A 26,262-nucleotide genomic window follows, 5' to 3' on the forward strand; every position below is an offset into this window, starting at 1 on the left:
ATATATTGTATGTTTTCTTCTATGGCTGAATTCTTTTGCTTAGCATATTGTTTTGAGGTTCATCCATACGTTAGCATATATTAGTACTTCATTCCTTTTATTGCTGTATGATATTCCATCATATGTATATTCCAGCTTTTGTTTATCTTTCCATTGGTGAACATTTGGTTCTCACCTTTTGGCTATTGTATGTAGTGTTGCTATGAGCAAGCTTGTACATATATATTTTTTGAGGACCCATTTTTAACTCTTAGGCATATATGAGCTATTTAATTTCTAGTTTATTTTTCTAACTCTACGTACTATCAATTTCAGACTACAAAATGATAACTTATAGTAACTAATTTCTGCAAAATATTTTTCTCTTCTACAAGGCTTGGTTATATGCCTAATCAACTGGTTGTACTTGATTTTGAAAGTTTTGTTTATATTTCTGCCCTCCATTCGTGTGTATGTTCATGTGTGTAACTGTACCTGCATGTAAGAGAGAATGAGAGAGAAAAGTGTTTTATTTTTTGAACAGTTAATGTACCAATTCTGGAGCTTTAAGTTTATTTACAACCACTGGCTAGTGTTTCATATCAATACTAGCAAATTTCATGTAAAGCACTGTTTCTAGGTAAAAGACATCATGCTTCTTTCAAGGTAAGAAGCAGTATGGAAGGGTTGGAAATTTGTGCAAACAAATGCAGCTATTTTCAGTTACATGCAAATAAAATTTTATTTCTCTCATTAGCACAAATAGAGAGTAGACGATGGAGGGATCATTGTATTTTTGCATTTTATATGAAAAGAAAATATTATCTAAAGCATATTGATTTCACAAATTAAATAACTCAGGCACAAATTATTTATTTATGAAATGAAACCTCTTGAAAAGGGAGGGATGGTGACAACAACTTAGTATGCAATATACTACACTTCTATTCTCATTCTTACATTTTCAATGTCATAGATAGTAATTTAGTTGCACTACCATTAACTTTAGTGGGAGTTTTGAAACTTAAATTCATGCATGCATTTTTGAAAATATACAGGTCTAAGTAAGCTGTAAAAGAAAAAGTGTTTTTCATTTTTCATGAAGTAGTTTTAATCTCTCACTCAAGATGTCCTAGAAGACACCTTCATTCTAGTTATAGGAGAATTATGTATGGGGTTACTATTTGGAGGTCATCATCTTTAAAGCAACATGGATAATAAATCATATTAAAGAGAAAACAGTGTTTTCCCAACCCCAAAGAACACAACAGTTCAGAACCCATGTCGTTTTATAGTAAGGAAAGGACCTTGGGCCCTTTCAATGGACCCTTTCAGCCCAGTGCATCTGATCAGTGATAGAGGCATGCTAAGGTGAATTTTAATTAGGACTAAATTGTGGTATTACTCTTTCATACCCTGAACATCTGTTCCCTTCAGAAATGATGATTTATGCAGGCTATCAGAGCAGACAGCTTGCTACAGCTTCTGCCACAGTTAGTGGGAAGCTGGTGGTAGCATTTCAGAAAACCAGCATCTAAATGAAGACTGGCCGGTGTATGTGATATAGGTAGTAGGAGGAGGGGAAGCGTGATGTGTCCATTTTTAATTTTGAATCCAAATATTGACTCTACTTTAAAAAAAATTCCCTTCTAGACCATCTGTTGTTAATGAAGAAAGTAACCTGGACTATGAATGGGCTGATGCTTCCTACTGATGTCAAAAGACAGAAAACCAAGGCTATTCTTTCTACTAGAATGAAGAAACTTACTGAGAAGACCTCAGTCCGAATCCTGTTCTATCAAAATGGCATGGGGAAAGATGGGCATGAGATTACAGTGGGAAAGGAAACAATGAAAAAGGTATTAAAGTATTGGAGTATAAATTAAATTTCAAAGTTTTATGACTTTTAGTGTTCTGTTTTTTCTTTTTAAATATCAGTGCAACTAATAGATTGAAATATTAAGAAATCATTAAAAAGAATCAACTGTTTATACTAATATGCTCTTTACTAATATGATATAATAATACTTGTATATAAATTACCTTAATAAAGCAACAATGCTTCAGGAAATTATTTGGCTAACATATTGCCATTCACCTAGTTAAAAGTTATCTTTACATTTGGGGAAACATTCTATATAGTTACTTATTTTATAAGCTACTTAGATTGAAACCAATTCGAACTACTTCAGATGTGAAATCTTCCCCTTTTCACTGAGAATAGTAATAAGACCTAGAAGCATTCTTGTTCCTTGAAAGAATAAGATCCCAAACAACTAAGATTCAGTTCATATATACATTTTAAAAGCAAATCTGAATGGGTCTAAGAAAAATCTTACATCAATGAAGCAAACTTTAAAAAAAACAAATTTAATGTGTTGCTTGTCATGTGAATGCATGTTTTTTAGAAGGTTCCCCCAGATCACCTTTGATGTTAAAAACATGGAGGGACTAATAGAAATTTAAATAAAACTTTTTAAAAATGAATATGGATTTTTCAACCAACATTAAGGAAACATGATACTAATGCTTATAAATACAAAAATAACTAAACTTTATTAAGTGAATGTTAGAAAGAAAGTAAAAGATAACATAACTCTCTAGGTGTTTTTTTTTTTAAATAATAAATTTTATTTTTATATTCCCCCATACAATTGCAAACGCCCCATTCTGACCCCAATCCTTCCCCTCCCGCCCCCCACCCCCCAAAAAGTGTCTCTGGTTCATAGTTTTTTGTTGATTTTGATTTTCACTTTCTTATATTCATTTTCCTGGTCCCTTATTTAAGTTTTCTAGATTCCTGCTATGAGTGAGACCATCCGGTATTTTTCTTTTTCTTTTTGGCTTATTTCGCTGAGCATGATCCCTTCCAGCGCCATCCATGTTGCTGTAAATTGCATGTGTTTATCTTTTTTGAATGCTGAGTAATATTCCATGGTATATATGTACCACATCTTCTTGATCCAGTCATCTATTTTTGGGCATTTGGGTTGTTTCCAAAGCTTAGCTATTGTAAACAGTGCTGCTATAAACATAGGGGTGCAGGTGCTCTTTGGGATTGATGTTTCTGTGTCCTTTGGGTAAATACCTAACTCTCTAGGTTTTAATCCTGTCTTCTACTGACGATCTATGAGATATTGAACAACTTGCCTTCTCTAAACTTGAACTATTGTTATAGGGATTCTCTAAACTTGAACTATTGTTATAGGGAAAACAATAGTGCCTGCCTTGTAGAAATAATGTGAAGATTTAGTGTGAAGTTATGCGTGTATACACCCATAGGTATGTCTGGCACCCAGAAACTTCCTGAAAAATATTAGATATTATTGTCTTTATGACTCATAAACACACATTTAATAGTTGTAATGTCTTTTCATACTAAAGGGAAACATTCATTATAAAATACAGATGGGGCCAATCATTTTGTTAGGTCAGACTATTTTGAAGATGAATATTGCTTGAAACAGCTGAATAGTCAACTAGATAATTAGAAATTTTTGTTACTGAACTGTTTCTTTATCTACTTATTTTTGTGGGTATTGTATAACTATGACTGTGTAAGAGCATTTGCTGAGGAACTGGGAAATCCAGTTTTATCTTCTTATCTGCAGATTTGGATTATGAGTAAAACAGGGATATTACACATCAGAGCAAATTGCTAGACAAGTTGTAACATCCTCCCTGGAGATTTTGAAAAATAGAGAAGATAGACATATTTCTTGGATTGTTAAAATGCAGTCATTCTTAGAGATAGAAAGTAGATTAGATAACCCCTCGAGTTCACTTCAATACAATCTCTGTAATTCTGTGCCTTGGTGGTAAAATTGGGGTAATAGTCACTCTTACAGATTACATGTTCTTAGATGAAAGGTTGAGTTTAAATAAAAATGTCACTAGTATTTTGCTTTTTGACTCTAGAGAAGAATTTATTTAAAACTGGATGATCAAGAAATTTTTTAGCTTATTTTCTTCTTATAATTTATATAATTTAAAGAATTTTCACAATTTATGAAACTCAGATAGGACATGATTCAATAATAAATGTATTTGTAAATATTTGTCTAAATAACACATTTAAAGGTAAGATAAAGAAGAGGTGGCAATGGAATGCTGCCCTTGGGTTTGATAGAAATTTTTGGAGGGAAAAAAATAAGACTAATTATTTTGTAAATAAATATTTATTTAAAATTTGAAAATTTTGTTGATAACCACAGGATAATGCCCTATTTGTAGATATAATATCAAATCAGTAATAGTAATAAAAAGGTGGCATACTCAGGAGAAACAAATTTTCTTTTTTATGATAATTAACTAAGAATGTGGGAACCAATAGCTTTTTGTGGAAATATTTGCTAAGTAATATAAAATGATATACAATATAAAGGACTCTAGTATCAGGAAATTTATTGAAGTGGGATTAGGAGAGAATTATTGAAGAAGGTTGTTAAAATAAGGTAGTTAAAGCATAAATGTCCTCTCTGAGCCAAGGGGAAAAAGCTACTATACTCTTAAATGAAAAATAAAAAGAAAATCTATTTATTTATTTTGGGGAGTTAAGTAATGAAAAAATTTGAAATGAGTGTCAAAGTGATGTTTCTTTACTAAACTCTGGAATTCCAGAAAAAGCCTATCCTTTTGCAGTTTGAATCAAGTGATTTTAGAATTACTTGGTATGACTTTAGTCATCACAGGGCATCTAAGCTAAACATATACATCCATAGGAAGAAAAGGATATTAAGATTTGTGGACATGAGATACAAAATAAATGGAAAATGAAAGATGTCTGGTCCAAAACTTTTTAACGTTAGCATTGTGGTGGGTTAAGTTTTATTTTCTCTCAGTTATCTTTGGGGATCATTGTCAGAGAAGTGCTATTAAGCCGTGTGTATTCTCCAGGATAGTGATTTCCTTAAGAGAAATTTTTATTATTTTCCCCAACAGTTAATTATATTTCAATTCCTTTGCTTTTTGCTCAATTTTTTTTCCCTTTTGGTTTGGCATGAGATTGAAATGGTGGGAAAAAAACCATGAAAAAGATAAACAATGAAAAGTCTCCTCTCTTCTCCCTCCAGTGAACTGATTGTCCGTATGAGCCTTTGCCCATCAACCTGATTATTTTTCCTTCTCTCCTGTCTTGAAGTCCTCTCTTTTACTTGCCTAGTACTTGCTCTATCTTTACTCTTTTTTGTACACATTCCAGTGGTATTTGTAATGGAGAAGTGGTATAACTGCTTTTTTATAGAAATAGTCAAATCTTTCAGCCCCACTTTTTAGATACCTGATGATTCAGATTTCTGAGCCTTTTGGGGTTCTACAATGCAAAGCAAGTTTGCTTCTAACTTCAGTTTTGACAGTTCTGGTGTACTTAATCATTTACCACCTCCAGAATTTTTGTTATCAATGTTTTCTTTCTGATTCTCTTTCTCTCTCCTCCTCTGTCCCTAGTGCCTCATCAATATTTTTATTTAATATCAATGAAGCTTATCTTTTTAGATAAGAAGATAATTCTAATGTCCTCTTCCTATTCCAGTAGATTGTTCTGTCTGGTCTTATGGGGTTTGTATACCTTCTTTGGAAAAACGTAGTTTCAATGAGAACAGTATGCTTTTTCCTATCATCTGGGAGTATCATATAGTTACTGCAGGCAAAATGACTTGCAGTTTTTCTCAAAGTATGGTCCACAGAGCACCTGTATCAGAATCATCTGGATTATGTATTAAAGCTTCAAACTTCAGGGCTTCACCTGAAGCTTAGTGAATTAAGATTCTCTTGAGTGTGGAGCCTGGGAATCTTAATTTCAGTAAGTGTCCACAGATGATTCCTGGCACCATCAAAGTTGGAGAACTCTTATTTTGGTTGTCTAAAACTTCAAAGTGAGTAACAGAAATCTTCAAAGATGTCTTGTTTGTTCTCCTATATTTCTTATGTAATTGATGAGAAAAAAAAATAGGTTCTGTGGCGCAGCGGTTGAGCGCCGGGTTGCGAAGCTGCCCGCAGCCTCTGCTGCTCTAGTTCGATCCCCGGCTGCTCCCCGACCACCAGAGGAGGGTCCCACATGGCGCCCAGATCTCTCCTGCCACCCGCTGCTCCCCTCAGCAGTGTGCTTCAGTCCTTCTGCCTGCTCTGCTCCCCGCTCTGACTCTGGTGAATTCTCTCACCCTCCCGCGCTTCTGACTGTACCCAGTGCTCGTATAAATAATAAATAAAAATAAATCTTTAAAAAACAAGTATTTAGAGAACATCTGAAGATATTCAAAAGGGAGCACCTCGAGTCACAAAATTTGATTAAAGATACTCAACATGGATTATGACAAGGAGGTCATGCATATGTTGGAAGCTTTTTAAGAGCTTTCTGAGTTACATAAGGAAAAGCCATTGATAATATTTTCATCAAAAAGATTAGTCTAATGATATATATATATATTTATATTCCCCTATATTCCTCCTATAAGTGAAACCATCCGATATTTTTCTTTTTCCTTCTGACTTATTTCACTGAGCATATTTCCTTGTAGCTCCATCCATGTTGCTGCAAATGGCATTAGTTTATCTTTTTGTTTGCTGAATAGTATTCCATTTATGATAAACCACATCTTCTTGATCTAGTGCGTGGGTGAATTGGTGGAGGAAATCTTATGGGGACTACACCTGAGGTGGTGGGGGAGGGGAAGCCAACATTGTTTAAAAATGAACAATGATACAAAATATATATAAATAAATAACCTAAAAAAATTAATGTAAGAGTCATACCAGAAATTAATATCATATTTTAAAAATATGAAACAGATTTTTTTTAAAGTACAAAATATGGCAGTGTAGTTTATTTTCAAAAGATCATCAATAGTCAATTGTCTTCTACTTATTTGGGCATATTCTTACAAAATATCGTAAGTAATTATTTGGTAGCCAGAATTTTTTTTCATAATGAAATCTTAGGGGGAAAATATATTTCTTTAAATAAAATAAAACCAGTTAAGGATACTTAGTCTAAAGATTAATTTACTGTACCAATGGTAGTTAAGGGTAGTCCTTAATATTTTGTCTTAACTCTCCTGAGCAGTTAAGATGACATTTGATCTAAAAAGGTGCTTCAATTTTGTTCTTTTATTAAAATTATCTTATAGTTATCCTATTTACATTTTATATTTTTGACACATTTTAAAGGCTAAGAACATACAGCAATAATGGTTAAATAAAAGGGTTTTAAATTAGTTTTCATACATAACTTACCAATAAAGTATGTTTGGGTAACTTTATCTAATTTCTTCACATTAGAATCACAGAAATTATCTAATCAAGCAATTCAGAGAATTGAGACATAGAGAGGTGTTAGCTTCTGTATCCACAGTGGCTCAACTGGAATAGCTAAGACTAGATTTCATTTTCTGACTTTAAGAACAATCTTTTTTTTTTCATTATTATTTTTTTTAATAATAAATTTTATTGTTATATTCCCCATACAGTTGCAGCCCCCCCATTCTGACCCCAATCCCTCCCCTCCCGCCCCCGCCCCCCCTAAAAGTGTCTCTGGTTCATAGTTTTTTGTTGATTTTGATTTTCACTTTCTTATAGTTATTCATTTTCCTGGTCCCTTATTTAAGTTTTCTAGATTCCTGCTATGAGTGAGACCATCCGGTATTTTTCTTTTTCTTTTTGGCTTATTTCGCTGAGCATGATCCCTTCCAGCACCATCCATGTTGCTGCAAATTGCATGTGTTTATCTTTTTTGAATGCTGAGTAATATTCCATGGTATATATGGACCACATCTTCTTGATCCAGTCATCTATTTTTGGGCATTTGGGTTGTTTCCAAAGCTTAGCTATTGTAAACAGTGCTGCTATAAACATAGGGGTGCAGGTGTTCTTTGGAATTGATGTTTCTGTGTCCTTTGGGTAAATACCTAGGAGTGGAATTGCTGGATCATATGGAAGCTCTATGTTTAGTAGGTCCAGAAATCTCCACACAGCTTTCCACAGTGGTTGGACCAGTTTGCACTCCCACCAACAGTGTAGAAGAGTTCCTTTTTCTCCACACCCTCGCCAGCATTTGTTGTTGCTAGTTTTTTTAATATGTGCCATTCTCACTGGTGTAAGATGGTATCTCATGGTAGTTTTGATTTGCATTTCCCTGATGGCAAGTGATGTTGAACATTTTTTCATATGCCTGTTGGCAATTTGCATTTCTTCTTCAGAGAAGTTTCTTTTTAGCTCTTCTGCCCATTTTTTGACTGGATTATTTTCTTTGTTGTTGTTGAGTCTTATCAGCTCTTTGCAGATTTTTGTGATCAGTCCTTTATCATTAGTGTTGGGTGCAAAAATGTTCTCCCAGTTGGTGGGGTTTCTCTTTGTTTTTGTTATTGTCTCTTTTGCTGTGCAGAAGCTCTTTAATTTGATGTAGTCCCAGCTGTTTATCTTTGCCTTCACTATCACTGCTTTGGGTGATGTGTTTGTAAAGATGTCTTTGATGTGCAAATCACGTAGTGTTTCGCCTATATTTCCTTCTATATATTTTATGGTTTCAGGTCTTATGTCTAGTTCTTTAATCCATTTTGAGTTGATTTTTGTGTATGGTGTGAGGTAGTGGTCAAGCTTCATTCTTTTGCATGTAGCGACCCAGTTTTCCCAGCACCATTTATTGAACAAACTTTCTTTGCTCCAATGCATAGTCTTTGCTCCTTTGTCAAAGATTAGTTGACCATAAATCTGTGGGTTTATTTCTGGATTTTCTATTCGATTCCATTGGTCTGTATGTCTGTTCTTGTTCCAATACCATGCAGTTTTGATGATTATGGCTTTGTAGTATAGTTTGAAGTCTGGGAGTGTAATGCCTCCATTCCCTTCTTTTTTTTTCAGGAGATCTTTGGCTATTCGGGGTTTTTTGTGATTCCATATGAATTTCATCAATAATTGTTCTATTTCTTTGAAGAATGACATTGAAATTTTGATTGGAATAGCATTGAATCTGTATATTGCTTTTGGAAGGATGGCCATTTTAATAATGTTTATTCTTCCAATCCACGAGCAGGGGATGTCTCTCCATTTCTTTGTGTCTTCTTCTATTTCTTTTAACAGTGTTTTATAGTTTTCTTTGTATAGGTCCTTTACCTCTTTTGTTAGATTTATTCCCAAATATTTGATTTTTTTTGTTTCAATAACAAAAGGGATGTTTTTTTTGATTTCTTCTTCTTCAGATTTATTGTTTGTGTATAGGAAGGCTACTGACTTTTGCGTGTTGTTTGTGTATAGGAAGGCTACTGACTTTTGCGTGTTGATATCCTGCCACTTTACTGAACTGATTGATGAGTTGAATTAGCTTTTCTGTGGAGTTTTTGGGGTTCTCTATGTATAATATCATATCGTCTGCAAATAGTGATAGTTTGACTTCTTCTTTTCCTATTTGGATTCCTTGGATGTCTTTCTCTTGTCTTATTGCCCTGGCTAGGACTTCCAGTATTATATTGAAAAGCAGTGGTGAGAGTGGACATCCTTGTCTTGTTCCAGATCTTAATGGAATTGCTTTCAGCTTTTCACCATTGAGAATGATACTGGCTGTTGGCTTGTCATAGATGGCCTTTATGATGTTGAGGTATGTTCCTTGTATCCCAAGAATTTCAAGGGCTTTTATCATGAATGGGTGTTGCACTTTGTCGAAAGCTTTCTCAGCATCTATTGATATTATCATATGGTTTTTATATTTCTTTTTGTTGATGTGTTGGATAACGTTGATTGATTTTCGGATGTTAAACCATCCTTGTGCCCCTGGAATGAATCCTACTTGGTCGTGGTGAATTATCTTATGGATACATTGTTGGATTCTGATGGCTAAAATTTTATTGAGGATTTTTGCATCAGTGTTCATTAGGGAGATTGGCCTGTAGTTTTCCTTTTTTGTGTTGTCCTTGTTCGGTTTTGGTATTAGTGTAATGTTGGCTTCATAGAACGTGTTTGGTATTGTCCCTTCCTTCTCAATTTTTTGGAAGAGTTTGTGAAGGATAGGCACTAATTCGTCTCTGAATGTTTGGTAGAATTCATTTGTAAATCCATCAGGTCCTGGGCTTTTGTTTTTGGGGGAGGTTTTTGATTACCATTTCAATTTCGCTAATTGTAATTGGTCTGTTTAGGTGTTCTATTTCTTCTTTATCTAGCTTTGGGTGATTGTAGAGTTATAGGAATTTGTCCATCTCCTCTAGATTGTTAAACTTGTTTCCATATAACTGTTCATAGTAGTTACTGATTATTCTTTTGATTTCTGCTGTGTCCGTTGTGATTTCTCCTCTTTCATTGATGATCCTGTTTATTTGTGCTTTCTCCCTTTTTTCCTTTGTGAGCCTGGCTAGGGGTTTGTCTATTTTATTGATTTTTTCAAAGAACCAGCTCTTGGTTTCATTGATCTTTTGGATTGTTTTTTTAGTTTCAGTTTCATTTATTTCTGCTTTGGTTTTTATTATTTCTTTTCTTCTACTGGTTTTGGGGTTTTTTTGTTGTTCTTTTTCTAGATCTTTGAGCTTCGAGATTAGGTTGTTTCTTTGAGTTCTTTCTTGTTTCTTGATGTGAGCTTCTATTGCTATATATTTTCCTCTTATTACTGCTTTTGCTGCATCCCATACATTTAGGATATTGGTGTCCTCCTTGTCGTTCAATTCAGAAAATTTTTTAATTTCCTCTTTGATCTTCTCATTAGTCCAGTGGTCTTCCAGTAGTGTGGTTTTTAATCTCCATGAGGTAGGAAAGTTCCTTGCCTTCTTTTTATGGTTTATTTCTAGTTTGATGCCTTCATGGTCAGAAAAGATGGTTGATATGATTTCAATCTTGGTGTATCTGTTGATGTTTGTCTTGTGCCCCAGTATGTGATCGATCCTGGAGAATGATCCGTGTGCGCTTGAGAAAAATGTGTACTCCGTTTTTTTGGGGTTTAGTGTTCTATAGATGTCTGTTAAGCCCAATTGCTCTAGGTCCTTATTTAGAGCTTTGGTTTCTTTACTTATTTTTTGTCTTGTTGATCTATCCATTGTTGATAGTGGTGTGTTGAAGTCTCCCACTACGTATGTGTTTTCTCTGATGTCTGTTTTCAGAGAGGACAACAGTTGTCTGATATATTTTGGTGCTCCTTCGTTTGGTGCGTATATGTTAATGAGTGTTATTTCTTCTTGAAGTATTGTCCCCTTGATCATAATGTAGTGACCATTGGGGTCTCTTTTTATCTTTTTGAGTTTGAAATCTGTTTTATCTGATATAAGTATAGCTGTTCCTGCTTTCTTTTTTGGTCCATTTGCTTGTAGGATTGTTTTCCATCCTTTAACTTTGAGCCTATTTTTATCTTTTGTAGCTAAATGTGTTTCCTGGAGACAGCAACAGGTTGGGTTTTGTTTCTTAATCCAGGCTGCAACTCTGTGTCTTTTTATTGAAGAGTTTAGTCCATTTACATTTAGAGTTAATATTGATATGTTAACATCTGTATTTGCCATTGTGTTTGTCTTTCCTTTGATTTTATTTATTTATTCTTTTAATAACTTTTTTTTTTTGGCCTTCTTTCATTGTTATTCATCCCTCTGAGGTTCTGGCTTTAGGACTCCTTGTAGTATTTTTTGGAGTGGGGGTTTAGTTGCAATGAAATTCCGGAGTTTCTGTTTGTCTGGGAAGGTCCATATTCTTTCTTCAAAGGGGAAGGAGAGCTTTGCAGGATAGAGTATTCTTGGTTGGCATCTGTTTTCTTGGAGTCTGTTGACTATGTCCCTCCACTCTCTCCTTGCCCGTAGTGTTTCTTCGGAGAAGTCTGATGTCAGCCTGATTGGCTTTCCTTTGAATGTTATCTGTTTCTTCCCTCTTGCCAGCTTCATTATTTTTTCCTTGTCCTGGATCCTTGGGAGCTTTACTATTATGTGTCTTGCTGTATTTTTTCTTTCGTCGTGGAAGTTTGGTGTTCTTCTTGCTTCTTGTATATCAATTTTCAGCTCCTTCTTCACATTTGGGAAGTTCTCTTCAATTATCTCTTTGAATATTTTCTCTGTTCCTACTTCTCTCTCCTCTCCTTCTGGTATTCCTATAACTCTTATATTTCCTTTCCTCATGGAGTCAGATAGTTCCCGAAGTCTTTCTTCATTCTTTTTCCTTCGTACTTCTCTTTCCTTTTCTGTTTTGGTTCTTTTTATTTCTGTGTCTTCAAGAGCACTTATTTGTTCTTCCATTTCATCAATTCTGCTTTCATTGCTTTTCCCAGAATTCTTTAGTTCTTCCACTAATTCTTTGATCTCCTGCATTTCTTTTACTTCCCTCTTTAGGGACTCAATTTCATTCTTCTGATCGTTGATTATTTTTCCCTTATCATTGTTTTCCTTTATGACTTCTGTCAGTTTTTTAATCACGGCAATTTTAAATTCTCTTTCTGGAAGGCTCAGAAGTTCTTCCAAGTTACTGTCGTTGCAATCTGAGGGCTGGTTTTCTTTTTGTGGTGTGCTTTTTCTCTGGAGAGTTGCTAGGTTGCGTGTGGTTCTTCTCCTCCCTACTGTCTGTTTTCTAATTTGCCATATGCGTTGGGACACTGTGTAGTTGGGACTGGCCGGCATCTTGGGTGAGCTTCTCTGCTCCCCTCTGGTTCCTCCAGGAGTCATCTGTCAGTTTCAAGCAGTCTTTATTGGAGAAAGGTCCCTGTCCTAAAATGTCGATGTGGGGACACACTCCCCTGTGCGCCTGGTCTGCCCCGCCGGTGGGTTCCTGCTCCCCCTCTGGGCTTGGACTGCAGGCCAGAGGGGGTCTGGCGTGGGCGAACTTCCCCCGCTCACCTCTGGCTCCTGAGGAAGCCTTCTGCAGGTAGTCTTTACTGAAGAAATGTCCCTGTTCTAAAATGGTGATGTGGGACACACTCCCTGTGCGTACGGTGTCAGGCACACTCTTCTGCGTGCCTGGTCTGCCCCGGCTGTGGGTGCTCGCTCTCCCTGTGGGCTCAGACTACTTGTTCAGAAGGGGCCGGGTGTGGGCTAACTCCCCAGCTGGCCACTAGCTCCTTCAGGAGCCTGTGCTGGCTTCAAGTCGCTAGGTGGCGCCAGAGATCTCTCCTAGAGCCCTTGGGGAGCTGATTTTCCACCCCGTGGGACAGGGAGCAGAGCGGGGATGGTAGGGTACACCTCAATGGCTTTGGGGTGCTGTGTCTGCCTTGTGCCCCACCGTCGTGGGGAACCCACGCCCCTAATTTCGTGCCCCGGGTCTCAGTTCCAAAGCCCTCAGTTCCAGGACGCGGGCTGTAGCCCAGTTCATTGGCGCGGGAATGGCGCCTTTTGCACTGCTCCAGTGCCTGGGCACCTGGTTCCTGCTTAGTCAGGGAGGGACCTTCACCTCAGTGAGGACCTCCGAGCGTCTCCCCGCAAGCCTAGGTCGTCTCCCAAGCCTAGGTCGCAGGCGCGGGGACCTGGGCAGCCGCTATCCTGGTCTGCACTTGCTTTTCAAGCGCGCTGAGCGCGCCACTTTCCGCGCAAGCTTACAGGCAGCCCGGGCTGTGTGCGCCTCTCCCGGGGTCTTTGTTCTTCTCTAATGGCGCCCGGAGCCGTTCGCTCACCGCTGCGGCGAATCCTGCAGGGTTCGCCTCAGCTCCCATTCACGGGGTGTGGTGGCTGCAATAGTTCCTTTCCACTCACAGTCCCACTTACTGCGTCCGTTTTTCTTGTTGGCCGTTTTGGTTTGTTGTTTCCCTCCTCTCTGCCGGTCGGAGAGTGCCGACTTTGTGGGCGGGGGAGGGGAGCAGGGTTCTGCGCTTTCCTCCCTTCTGGTCCTCTTTTATGGCAACTTTCTTCTTCGGGCAGTTTGCTGGAGTCATCCGTTTATCTTCCGTGTCCCAGTTCTCACTGGGACCTGCCGCTTTTCCTCCCTATTAACTTTTTTTAATGGGAGATCTTACTCGTAGCGTCTCCTCCCCGCCATGTTGCTCCGCCCCCTATCTCTTTTTTCATTATTTTAAACTGCCATAAATGCAGTTGACCTTTGTGGGGTTTTTTTTGTTTTTGTTTTTGTTTTTGTTTTTTAATGCAGTTGACCTTTGAATAACATAGATTTGAACTGTGTGGGTCCATTTATACACATTATCTTGCAAGCGGATGAGGCAAACTTATGGCATCAGTAAATACAGTAAATATATTGTAAATGCATTTTCTCTTATGGTTTTCTTAACATTTTATTTTCTCCAGCTTATTTTTTGTAAGAATACAGTATATAATACATATAATAAAATATGTGTTAATTGATTATTTTATTGATAAAGATTCTAGTCAGTACAGGCTATTAGTAATTAAGTCATTAGGGAAGTCAAAAGTTGTACATGGATTTTTCAACTGCTTGGTGAGGTCAGTATCCCAACCCTCACATCATTTAGGGTCATTGCATACTGTTTTTTTTTACATGTTAATTCCTGAAGTAAATGAACATAACAGTTAAAAGGAATGAGGCATCTATATACAGTCAAAACAGAATAACTATTATCAGACTAGTCATCCCATTTTTAAATATCTGAAAACTGGGCCAAATATGTGATACCTTAGACAGTGAGCAGATCCAGACTCTAATGCATGAGAGAAAAGGAAGAGGTAATGTGAGTTCTATAATTTATTCCATCTTTATATCTGGAGGCAATTTTGTTTTAATTGTTGTGTGAGGAGAGTTAAACACAGTAGTCTCTATGATTTGAAGAGAAAGATATCAAATTTCTGGGATATTGGAGTTGATTCACTTTGCCATAAAATGCCATAAATGAGGGAACTATTTGGAGAATAGTTCCCAGATTTGCCTAGGGTCCCTTTGTATCTTTGGCAAATATTAACTTGCTCATATATAGGATAAATTCCACAAGGCATGGCACAAGCAACTAGCAGAGAAAGGACAGCTAGCAGGATGTAAAAATGAAACAACCATGGGAGTATGCACCGGGTAGGGAGACATCATTGTTTTGACAAGTTAGAGTGGAGAGTTTTTTTTTTTTTTTTTTTTAACGTGGGGATTTCATGAAGAGCTCAGGAAAGGTAATCATTATCCAGAAGAAAAGTCATTCAATAAGAAGCAATGCCCCACTCCTTGCAAATAGAGTTAGTATTTTAAAAACTGTCATAAATGTGTTCAAGAAATTAAAGAACACCATAAATATAATGTAAAAAGAAATGTAAATAAAAATAGAACTAATGAAAGTTTTAGACATGAAAAGACATTATCTTAAGTGAAAAAAATTACTGGGAAGGTCTAATAGTACATTAAACATTAGAGAAAAAACAATCAGTAGACTTCAAGTTATTGTAATGAAAATTACCCAAAAGGAAGTACAGAGAAGAAAAAGAACAAGAGTGAAAAAAAGGACAGTGTCAGTAACTTGTGGGATTAATTTTAAGCAGTCTGATTTATTTGTAACTGGAGTCCTGAATTGGGGTTTCCAGAAAGACTGGGAAGATGGTGAATATATTTGAGAAAATGTTGGCCATTTTTTCCCTGAGATCCTGAAAAATATCAACCCACAGATTCATGAAGCTTAATGAAGTTGCAGGAAATACAAAGGAATTGGAATAAACAAATTTGGAGTAGTTATACTACCCTACCTCAACATCCATTTTAAAGCCTAATCAAGTCAAAATTATATTAATATAAAAATATACACATGGAGAACAATGGCATAAAGTAAAGAGTTCAGCAATATACCCACTCATGTGTGGGTAAATTATTCTTTATAATTTTATAATTATCATTCAATGGGGGAGACAGTCTTTTTGACAAGTATTGCTGAAAATTGGATGTCTGTATGGTAATAAATAACCTCAATCTCTGTTTCATACCCTGACAAAACTTAATTTAAAATTGATCATAGATCTGACAATAAAAAGTGGTATTTCTCATAGAAAATATTGAATAAAATTTTAAAACCTTGTTGTAGGCACAGATTTCTTAGAACTAAAAAGTGAGCTATAAGAGGATTAAATGTGTCTTATCTAAATAAAAAAAATTCTGCCCTTTGAAAAGATAGCATTAATAAAATAAGTATGGCCATAAACTGGGAGAAAATATTCGGGAAACACAGCTCTGACAAAAAATTGTATTCAGAATATATAAAGATCTCTGACAACTCAATAGTAAGAAGATAATTCAATAAAAGAAAGTCAAAAGATTTGAACAGACACTTCAACAAAAAAGGGCATAGAAAGAAATCAATCATAAATAATGCAGATGTTCAACATTATTAATCATCGAAGAAATGCAAATTAAATCCAACATGAGTTAATACTATATATACATTAGAGTGGTTAAAATTAAAAAGACAGACAATATAAAGTATTGATGAAAATATGGAGCAATTGGAAGTTACACGTATAACTGATTAGAATAAAAAATGATATAGTCACTTTGCAAAACAATTTGAAAATTTCTTAGTTAAACATACCCTTACCACACAATCCAGCAACCCATTTCTAAATATATTTATCCTAGAGAAATAATATTTATGTATGTCAACAAAAAGACTTTTAGGTGAATGTTCTGATCAACTTTATTCATATAGTCCAAAACTAGGCACAACCCAAAAGTCTATCAACAAACAAATGGGTAAATAAATTATGATATATCCAAACCAAGGAATACTCTTCAGCACTAAAACGAAACAACGTTATGGTAATTGAAAGAATCCAGACACAAAATATTTCATGCTATATGTTTCTATTTATATGAAATTGCAGTGACCAAAAACTGTCAATGGTACTGAACTGTGATGGGGAAAGAGCATGAGGATTTCTGGAGAGTAATGGAAAATTTTTTTATCTTGATTGTGGTGGTGGCTACCAGATATATTTTCTGTCTGCATTGAGCGACACTTATGATTGGTACGATTTATTTCATGTAAATTATACATCAAAATGATTTATTTGAAAAGCAAAATAAAAAGATTAAAATTAGGGCAATTTAAAAGTAATCTGGGCTATTTAATTATCCTTAAGAAGAAACCAATTAAGGATAAAATATTCAAGGAGTATGAATTAATAGATTACTTAGAAAATCTTCTGTGGTTATCTACTTCCTATTCACATTTTAATAATAAAATGCCACAACAACCACATTTCAAATTCACAGGAAATAATTGCTTTTATAAAACATAGTAGTGTTCATTACTAGTAAGAACAAATAATTTGATTTGGCACTCATACTATCACCTTTTTTATGAGAATAAGACAAATAACAGAGCAACAAATTTATCCCTAAGATTTGTCCAGAAAGAGTACCTATATCTACTTGATGAGTACAAATTCAACCCAATCTGCCAGTATCATCAGGTTAAAATAATAATCATAATTTTTATTATAAGTCATTGCAAAATGCTGGTCTAGTAGAGAGTTATGCCCAGTACATGTTATCACACTTTAATTCTTTGAAAATTCATAATGTATTTCATAGTCTTTGAGCTCACAGAAGAAAAAAAAACTTGTAAAAACAGACTTCTTTTCTCAAAATATTCACTAGCGAAATTTTAGTTCTCTTCTACTGAATAAGCATTATTTATTATAATGCTTATTAAATAAGCATTATTTATTATTTATTTATTATTTATTATTTATTAATAAATAAGCATTATTTATTATTATAAGCATTATTTATTATAATTCATAAAAATATGAATTATTTTTAATAATTCAATGAATTAATTTCATAACCATTTTCACAGTTTTCAGCTTGTTAAATTTCTTCTAAAATTCTTTTCTGGGTTCTTAATTAAATGGTTTGCTTCCTAGGTTTATATAGTTAATACAGTTGTAATCTATGTGCTATACAAATATTCATTGAATTAGTTCCTCTTTTAAGGAACCTGGATCCCCATCCCCAATTTTAGTTAGCATGACTTTATCTGCAAATAATGAGAGAATCCTTATTTAAACAGACTTAAACAAGAAGGAAGCAAGAAATCCACGGCTAAAGTAGCTGTACACATAGTATGACAGGTTTACACTGTTATAAGGTCTAAATAGTAAGTATTTTTAGTTTTATGGTCTCCATGGTTGCTGTTCAATGTTTGCTGTCATGAGAAAGTAGCCATAGAAAATATGTAAATGAACAGTGTGGATATTTTCCAAGAATACTTTACCTGTGGGCACTGAAACTTGAACTTTGTATGCCTTTGAAGTGCCTCAAAATATCCCTTTTGATTTTTTAACACTAAAAAAATGTGTAAGTCATTTTTAGCTAACAGGCCATACAGAAGTAGGCTGTGGCTATAATTGGTCCATGGGGTATAATTTATTGACCCCTGCTACAGAGGATCTTTTGTAGAGAATGTGTGGGGAGGTATAAATCAGGACTTATACTTTTGAGGCTTGCCTCATAAAAACATGTTAAAATGTATCAAGGGTCTCTGTCTTTGAGGAGGCTGGACATTGTTGGGTCTGAAGCTTTTTGACTACACTCACTTGACCTGGGGTTATATTGAGCTAAATAAACTTTCTTACTTGGATTGAGGTAGTAGCAAATCAAACTCAGAGATTGTAGATTGTATAACCAAATACCCCTGTGGTGGATGTTTCAGAAGCAGCAAACTTCAGATGTGCCTGGGAGTAGAAGTGACTTCCAAATTGTAAATAAGTAGATTAAATTGAAAAGAGTTTGTGGAAAATCTCTTCCCAGGTACTTGTCAAGAAGAGTCTGGCTTTACAGCAGAATGGTTTTAAATTTCAGTATCAGTATCTTACAAACTAAGCATTAAGAAATTAATGAAACATGAATTTTTAACAGTAATATTTTAATAAGCTTAACAGGTACAAATCAGTGGAAATGTATTTTAATTAACCTTGATATTACAGTAAGATGACACTGTTATGTATTTTTCAATTGTGAATTATAAGAATGACCTTATAGGTAGAGGATTCTTTTCAGAGCTTTTGACAGAAGTTTATATTGGTACTATTTCATATCACTGATAATTTACTCTGAGAAAATGATTACTGAAGGCTGGCATTGCTTAAATGCTGTAAGGACCTTTAATCCTTAAAGTAGGAAAGAATGACAGTGTTACTGATGCATTATTAATTTCTAGTATCTAATTTTCTAATGCCAGTTTTTAAACTCATTTAACTCATTAAACTTGGCTTGTAGAAACATTTTCACTAATGTTTTAGTACAATGAAAAGAGAAACCTTTGAGTTAGAATGCCATGTGATTTTATTTGACTGATTTTTTAAGACTAAAAGGCAACAATATTTGAGATAATTTTAAGGAATCATTGAAATTTTAGTGAAATAAATGGGACTATCTTTAAATAGTTCATATTTTACTTAGTTTAATTGGTGAATTATAGTCTTGCAGGATATTTAGATATTTAAACTCATTAATAAGTAGGGAATATAATTTATACAAAGGACATCATTACATTTTTTTTTAAAGATTTATTTATTTATTTCTACAAGCACTGGGTACAGTCAGAAGGGCGGGAGGGTGAGAGAATTCACTAGAGCCAGAGTGGGGAACAGAACAGGCAGACTTGACGAAATACACTGCTGAGGGGAGCAGCGGGCAGGCAGGAGAGGTCTGCGCACCATGTGGGACCCTCGCTGGTGGCGGGGGATCAAACCGATGCTGCAGAGGCTGCGGGCAGCTTTGCAGCCCAGTGCTCAACCGCTGCGCCACCAGGGGAGGTCCAGCATTACATTTTTAATAATACGTTGTAGTATTAACAAGTTGAACATTGAATATAAAGAATGGAAAGATAAAAGAATATGAGCACCCTAAGGAGGAGGCCATGTTTATTTACGGTATATGGGAACAATTATAGCTTCTTAATATTGGTCAAAGATAATTGACTAAGAAAGAATGTGTATTTTATTCCATGAGGATGATAGTGGTGGTAATGGGAAAAGCATATTCTTTGAGCACAAAGTCATATGGAAGAAAATGACCAGTAGGTGACAAAAGAGGGACAGATTTGCTAGTTGGTGACCAACTGTGTTAATTTCTTGAAGTATTAAAAAGAAAACCAAAATTGGAACCTATGCCAATGTCAGTCAATTATGGTCCACTTTCCTTGTTTGTCTGAAGCTGGTGTCTTCTGCTAATACCTTTTCTCTTATATTTTGAATATTGCTTTTCAAGCATCGTCAGTAAGGGTTTCAGTTCATGGGATAAGGATCTTAGGACAGTTTGTGTCTTACAGTCACTTAAGACATTGGATCAAAAGAATGAAAGGGAAGGCAGACGGAATAATATTTAGATAGCCACCAGAGTTATTACCTTATTTGGGTGGTAAGTACTAATCCCTGTCAAGGGCAAGAAACTGGAAAGAGGAAGGGACAATGATGTTATTGGGGCTGTTCCAAGGAATTGAATTCCTGCATTGACTCATGCCAGGTAGGCAGATTGGAGCTCAATGGATTTGCTCCACCTCACATGGTTAATAATCACTTGTGGAGTACATTTCAATGCATTGTTATTTGAGTATTTAAGTCGGAGTGGAATAAAGGTTGAGAACTTATGATATAATTCAGGAAAAGTCAATTTATTAAGTTAAAATTTTCAGCTAAATATCTGTCTTTTAAATGCAAAACATAATTTGATATGGCAACTAGATAAAACATATCAGTTATAATGAAAATTGTTCTCCGGATTGAAAGTACAACTTTGTCTTTATATACACATTAAGTTATTTAAATATGTCCATTGGCACAAAGAAAATTAGTTCCTTGAGCTAGGAGTAGGATTACCAACTCCAATTTTAAAGTAGGGATAAAAGTGGGCAGAAATTTAGATATGTGGTCAAAGCAATTGAAGGATGTTATTTTTACTAGTTACTTATAGATGAGCATTACCTTTCAATAGTTCTGTTGTGAAAGCAATAGTTTTTTTTTATAGCTATGAATAGTAAAAATGGAAGACAGTATTTTGGATTTGGATTTGGAATGTATTTTGTATTTCTAGATAAATATGAATTCCATGTTTTGGAAATCACTTCTGAAAACCTAATGAAACCTGCCTTGGGCTACCTGAAATTCCCTCATTCCTCTCTATTATTTTTATTTTCCTTACTTAATTAGCAGAGCTTTTCTTTAACTGATACATGGTTAAGTCTTCCCTGCTTGATGTTGATGAAGTGACCATTACAAGAGCTATATCAAGAACAGGTCAAAACATCAAAATATTAAGAGCTTTACATATTAAAAGCCATTAAAAGTAAAGTTCTTGAGACTCATGCTAATAGAAAACCTTGAAATGTGGTTAATCAATTCCATTTTTTAGTATCCAAGCATTATGTTTTTTTTAAAGATTTATTTATTTATGCATACAAAAGCTGGGATACAGGCCAGAGGTGTGGGGGGATGAGAGTATTCACCAGAGACTGTGGGGAACAGAACAGGCAGATTGACCGAAGTACACTGCTGAGGGGAGCAGCGGGTGAGTCAGGAGAGGTCTGCTGTGCCATGTAGGTTGCTCCCTGGCCGGCCGGGGATTGAACTTGTGCTGCAGAGGCTGTGGATTGCTTCGTAGTGCTATGCTTAACCCCTTGCACCACCAGGGAGAACCCCAAGCATTATGTTATCAAGGTGAATTGTCATCAGACCATAATTTATTTTAGGACTCTTGGAAAGAAATTAAAAGATATAAATTTTGAGAAAGTACCTTATATTCTAAATTAAAATAAAATAAACTAATGGAAGTAATATCCTTCCATTATACAATAAATGGGATATATAGGAAATAGTAAGATGAAAATCTACCCAATAATCAGCCATTTATAACATCTTTTAAATATGTTGCAGCTTCTTTTAAAAAATTTATCTGTGTATATGCTTTTAAAGTACAATTGGAATCTGGCAATTTTCACTACCTTTTTTCTATTTCATATATTCGAAACATTTTAACTCATTAAATTTTATTTTGCAATATAACTTTTAATAGCCATGTAGTATAGAAAGGACTTTACATGTGTATTCAGTTTAACCAGAGCTTATGGTTATAAATTATTTATAGGTTTTTTTTTTCTGTCTAGGTTTTAGATACTTGCACTATGAAAATGAATCTAAATTCACCAGCCAGATATCTTTATGATTTGTATGGTAGGAAAATTAAAGATGTTTCAAAAGGTAAGTAGCAAAGATTTTGTAAACTATATTTCAAAAGATATTCACATGATTTTTTACTATTGAAAGGGAAAACAGATTTACTAAAGCAATTTAATTTTAATATAAGTATGGCATCCCCATACAAAAGGAAGTCATGAAAAGGCCTTAAGGTTTTAGTAATCTTTTATTTCAACATGTCTTAGTTCATCTGGGCTTAGTTCATCTGGGCTATGTTAAAGAAAAATACCATAGACTAGTTGGATTCAACCACAAACATTTACTTCTCATAGTTACGGAAACTGGTAAGTCCAAAATCAAGGCACCATGAGATTCAGTGTCTGGTGAGTCATAGAGTCTGTCTTGTCACTGTGTCTGCATGTTTTGTCATGAACAAGGGTGCTCTCTCAGGTCTCTTTCATAAGGAAACTAATTCCACTGTAAGTGCTATACCCTGGTGATCATTTCACCTCAAATACCATCACATTAGGGATTAAGTTTCAACATATAAATTTTGGAGAGACTCAAATATTCAATGTATTGCATAGCACAAGATTTAGGTTTTTAAAGCAATGATGAGTAGTTTGACTTTGGTAGGCCATAATTTAATAAACAGAAGTCATTGATTACAATTCATGTTTAATAGATAATTTCTGTGGTATATAGTTTCCAAAGGTGAAAAATAAGCAATTGCCCTACTGTATGTGCAGATAGATTTTTAGTAAGTTTTGGTTGACTTCTAGAGGTTTTTCAAGCATTAAAAAAATGTACTTTAAAACATTTTTATTGTATATCCTTGTTAAAATTTGAAATATCCACCTCTAGCTCTATGGGTTTGTCTCTTAAAGCAAAAATACTATGAATTCAACATTTATTGAATTACTACTGGAGTAATTCATGCTCCTCACTTCACTTTTTAGTTTTTAGTATTTTATTTACATTTTATAACTTCAGTAGTGATTGATGTTACTTTGATAGTGCTATTACTACCACTATTTAATGTGCTACTGCTGTGGTCCTATCACTTTGTCTAAAACTAACTCTTTCGCTAACTCCATCAGTGAAATAAGCCAGAAAGAAAAAGAAAAATACCGGATGGTCTCACTTATAGCAGGAATTTAGAAAACCTAAATAAGGGACCAGGAAAAAGACTAATTATAATTAAGAAAAAGTCAAAATCAACAAGCAACTGTAAACCAGAGACATACTACAGGGGGTAGAGGGGAGAGGAGGGATTAGGACCAAAATAAGGGGGGGGGGTAGGATTTATATGGGGAATATAACCAAAATAAAAATGCATACATTGTGCAAAAATGAAAAATGATGTAAGAATTATATAAAAGAGAAAAAAAATAAAACCATCAAAAAAAATAAAACTTAACTCCATATCAAAAATTTAAAGTGGCGTACTTTAACTTCAAGGCTAGGTCCAGACAACTTTTAATGATTTTAGCATATGAATATACTGGCTACTCCAGTTTGCTTCCTATATTCTTGTTCTATATAAAAGCAAACTGTCTCCTTGTTTATCATCCTTAATACTTACTGAATGATCATTTTGATATTTTGATACTTATTATTTATAGCTATTAATTTTTTTGTTAAGGATTTTTTGTGTATGTGTGTTCAGAAAGTAAATCTATTTTTCTTGGTCATTTTTAATGTTTGTATGAAATATAGTTAGTTTTCACTTAGGAGTTTTCAACTGTAAATTTCAGAGCATTTGTAGATAATTACCTATTATTCAGAATCATTAAAGTTTACTTGCCTGTATTACATATATAAAACAGCAAATCCATCCTTATTGTCCTTTTTCAGGGACTGGGGATAGAGACCATTATAGCTGATTGCTTTCTCTATTACACTGGCTAAAATTTTCTATGTGATCAAGCATATTTTATAATCACAAACTTTCATTAACAAAAGATAAATGGCTTGTTTTCTTAAGTACCTATCCAACTTTGAATCATTTAGAGCTCACCTGGACTCAAAAAACTAGTTTTGAGTTAGAGTTAAAACTATAGGGAACCCTGATTATATTTATATTTAGAAAGTTGACTCTCCCCTCCCCACCTCCAAATGTGAAATAACAGAATTACTTATCAAAACAGATATTTCCAACTCTGAGGAGTGATACCTCATGGATGGGGGAGACATTCAGTTTCATGCCTCATGCTTCACGTGTCCCAGAAGTGTGCTATTATCACATTTTAATGCATGCCTTGCCCTTTGTTTTTGCATACTTGTAAAAGCTTATGCCAGCTGAAATTAGCCTATGCAACTACTAACATGTGAAAGTATAACAAGTTCACTGGACTTAAAATACTTAAAGAAGCTAATCCTATTGGAGGAACTTCTAGTCTGTAGCACCCTAATCACTTTACATTAGGTTTTTGCATTTCTCTTTTCATTATTAGTATAATTTTGTGCATCAAATAGGGTCTCTAAACTTTTATGGTCTAAGATTTTCTAAAATTCAACTTGGGGAAAGGTTAAGAGTTATTTTAAAATTATCTTTTTTTTTAAAGATTTATTTATTCATGCATACAAGAGCTGGGGTACAGGCCAGAGATGCGGGGGGTGAGGGGATGCACCAGAGACAGAGTGGGGACTGACTAAACAGAACAGGCAGACTGACTGAAAGACACTGCTGAGGGTGAGACAGGAGAGGTCTGCCTTGCCATATGGGTTTCTCCCTGGCTGACCGGGAATGTAACTTGTGCTGCAGATGGCTTCATAGTCCTGTGCTTAACCCCTTGCGCACCAGGGAGGCCCCTTAAAATTATCTTTTAATTTGAATAAATCAGTGCTAATACTCTGATTTGATATGTGACTTTGCTTGCTTTCTTTGTATGAGAATAGAAAAATCATTTAATATTGCGTACTGTTAAGATCTAAGTAGTTACTTTTTATTTCCAAGCACAGATTAGAAGTGCAATTGTACCATGGATTAAGGAAGGCACAAGAGAAAATGAAACTGACATGCAAGACTGGAGGTGCCCCTTTCTGAGGAGGGTACTCCAGTGCAGCAGCCAAACTAAGTTCTTTTTTTCTTTCCTGCTGAGAGATAGAATTCTACTGCTACTCTATTGGACTCCATTGGCTATATAAAAACCACACATTCATCAACCAAACTTCTATATTATACTGACATCATTCCCCTATTTTCTAGTCATATAGAATTATTTGATATTATAGAAGCACATAACAGTGGCAGGACATCATATATTGTCTGTTTTTAATGGGGTTGTTTATTAACACTCATTCCCCTTAACATTCCCCTCATTTTTTTAAAAAGATTTATTTTTATTTATACAAGAACTGGGGTACAGTTCAGAGGCAAGGGAGCATGAGAGAATTCACCAGAGACAGAGCTGGGAGCAGAACAGGCAGATGACTGAAATATACTGCTGAGGGGAGCAGCAGGTGAGGCAGGAGAGGTCTGCTGCACCATGTGGGTTTCTCCCTGGCCAGCCGGCAATTGAACCTATGCTGAAGAGGTTGCAGACAGCTTCACAGTGCGGCCCTCAATCTGCTGTGCCACCGGGGAAGGCCTCCCCCAATTTTTTGTTCTGGAAATTTCTTTGACTTAAGTATTGCATATGGTAAACCAGAAGAGACACCCTTCCTCCATCCCACCAACCCTCTTCATCCCCTCCTCTCACCTTGAAGATCTTCAGTCTCAGAACCTTCAGGAAGCTGTTTATTCCATTAACCAAACTTTAATCTTTTTTATTAAAGATTTATTTATTTATACATACAGGAACTGGGGTATGGGCCAGAGTTGCGGGGGGTGAGAGGATTTACCAGAGACAGAGTAGGGAACAGAACAGGTGGACCGACCGAAACACACTGCTGAGAGGAGCAGCGGGTGAGTCAGGAGAGGTCTGCTGCACCATGTGGGTGGGGCTCGAACTCGTGCTGCAGTGCCTGTGGCCAGCTTCATAGGTTGCGTCTTAACCCCTTGTGCCGCCAGGGAGGCCCCACTTGTGATAGTGTAAAATTTATCCCAGGATCCTGAAATGTGTTAAGATGATACATTAATTAAATTGATGATAAGATCATGCTATGGAACATTGAATGTTCATTTTCTATCCCAAATTATGCCAAGCAACATTGCCAAAATTGCTAGCTGGCAAGTTCTTTAGAGATTTTGCCATGAGATCAAAAGATAAGATTGATTCAACCACAAAGCTCCAATACCATAGAGATTGCCCAAATTTAAATTTGAATA

General features: G+C 35.4%; 1 protein-coding gene across 1 annotated transcript in view; it reads left to right on the forward strand.

Annotated features, from left to right (window-relative positions):
• The window catches only part of DCDC1 (doublecortin domain containing 1), a gene marked incomplete at its 5' end in the record, with an annotated part of 338,819 nt that overhangs the window by 29,050 nt on the left and 283,507 nt on the right, over positions 1–26,262 (forward strand). Inside the window, 2 exons of the mRNA XM_084250604.1 lie at positions 1,633–1,838; positions 21,959–22,052. Of these exons, the coding sequence (XP_084106730.1) occupies positions 1,633–1,838; positions 21,959–22,052 (300 nt within the window). The remainder of the gene's footprint in view (positions 1–1,632; positions 1,839–21,958; positions 22,053–26,262) is intronic.

This window comes from Talpa europaea (assembly GCF_964194135.1).
Source record: "Talpa europaea genome assembly, chromosome: 1".
Taxonomy (NCBI): domain Eukaryota; kingdom Metazoa; phylum Chordata; class Mammalia; order Eulipotyphla; family Talpidae; genus Talpa; species Talpa europaea.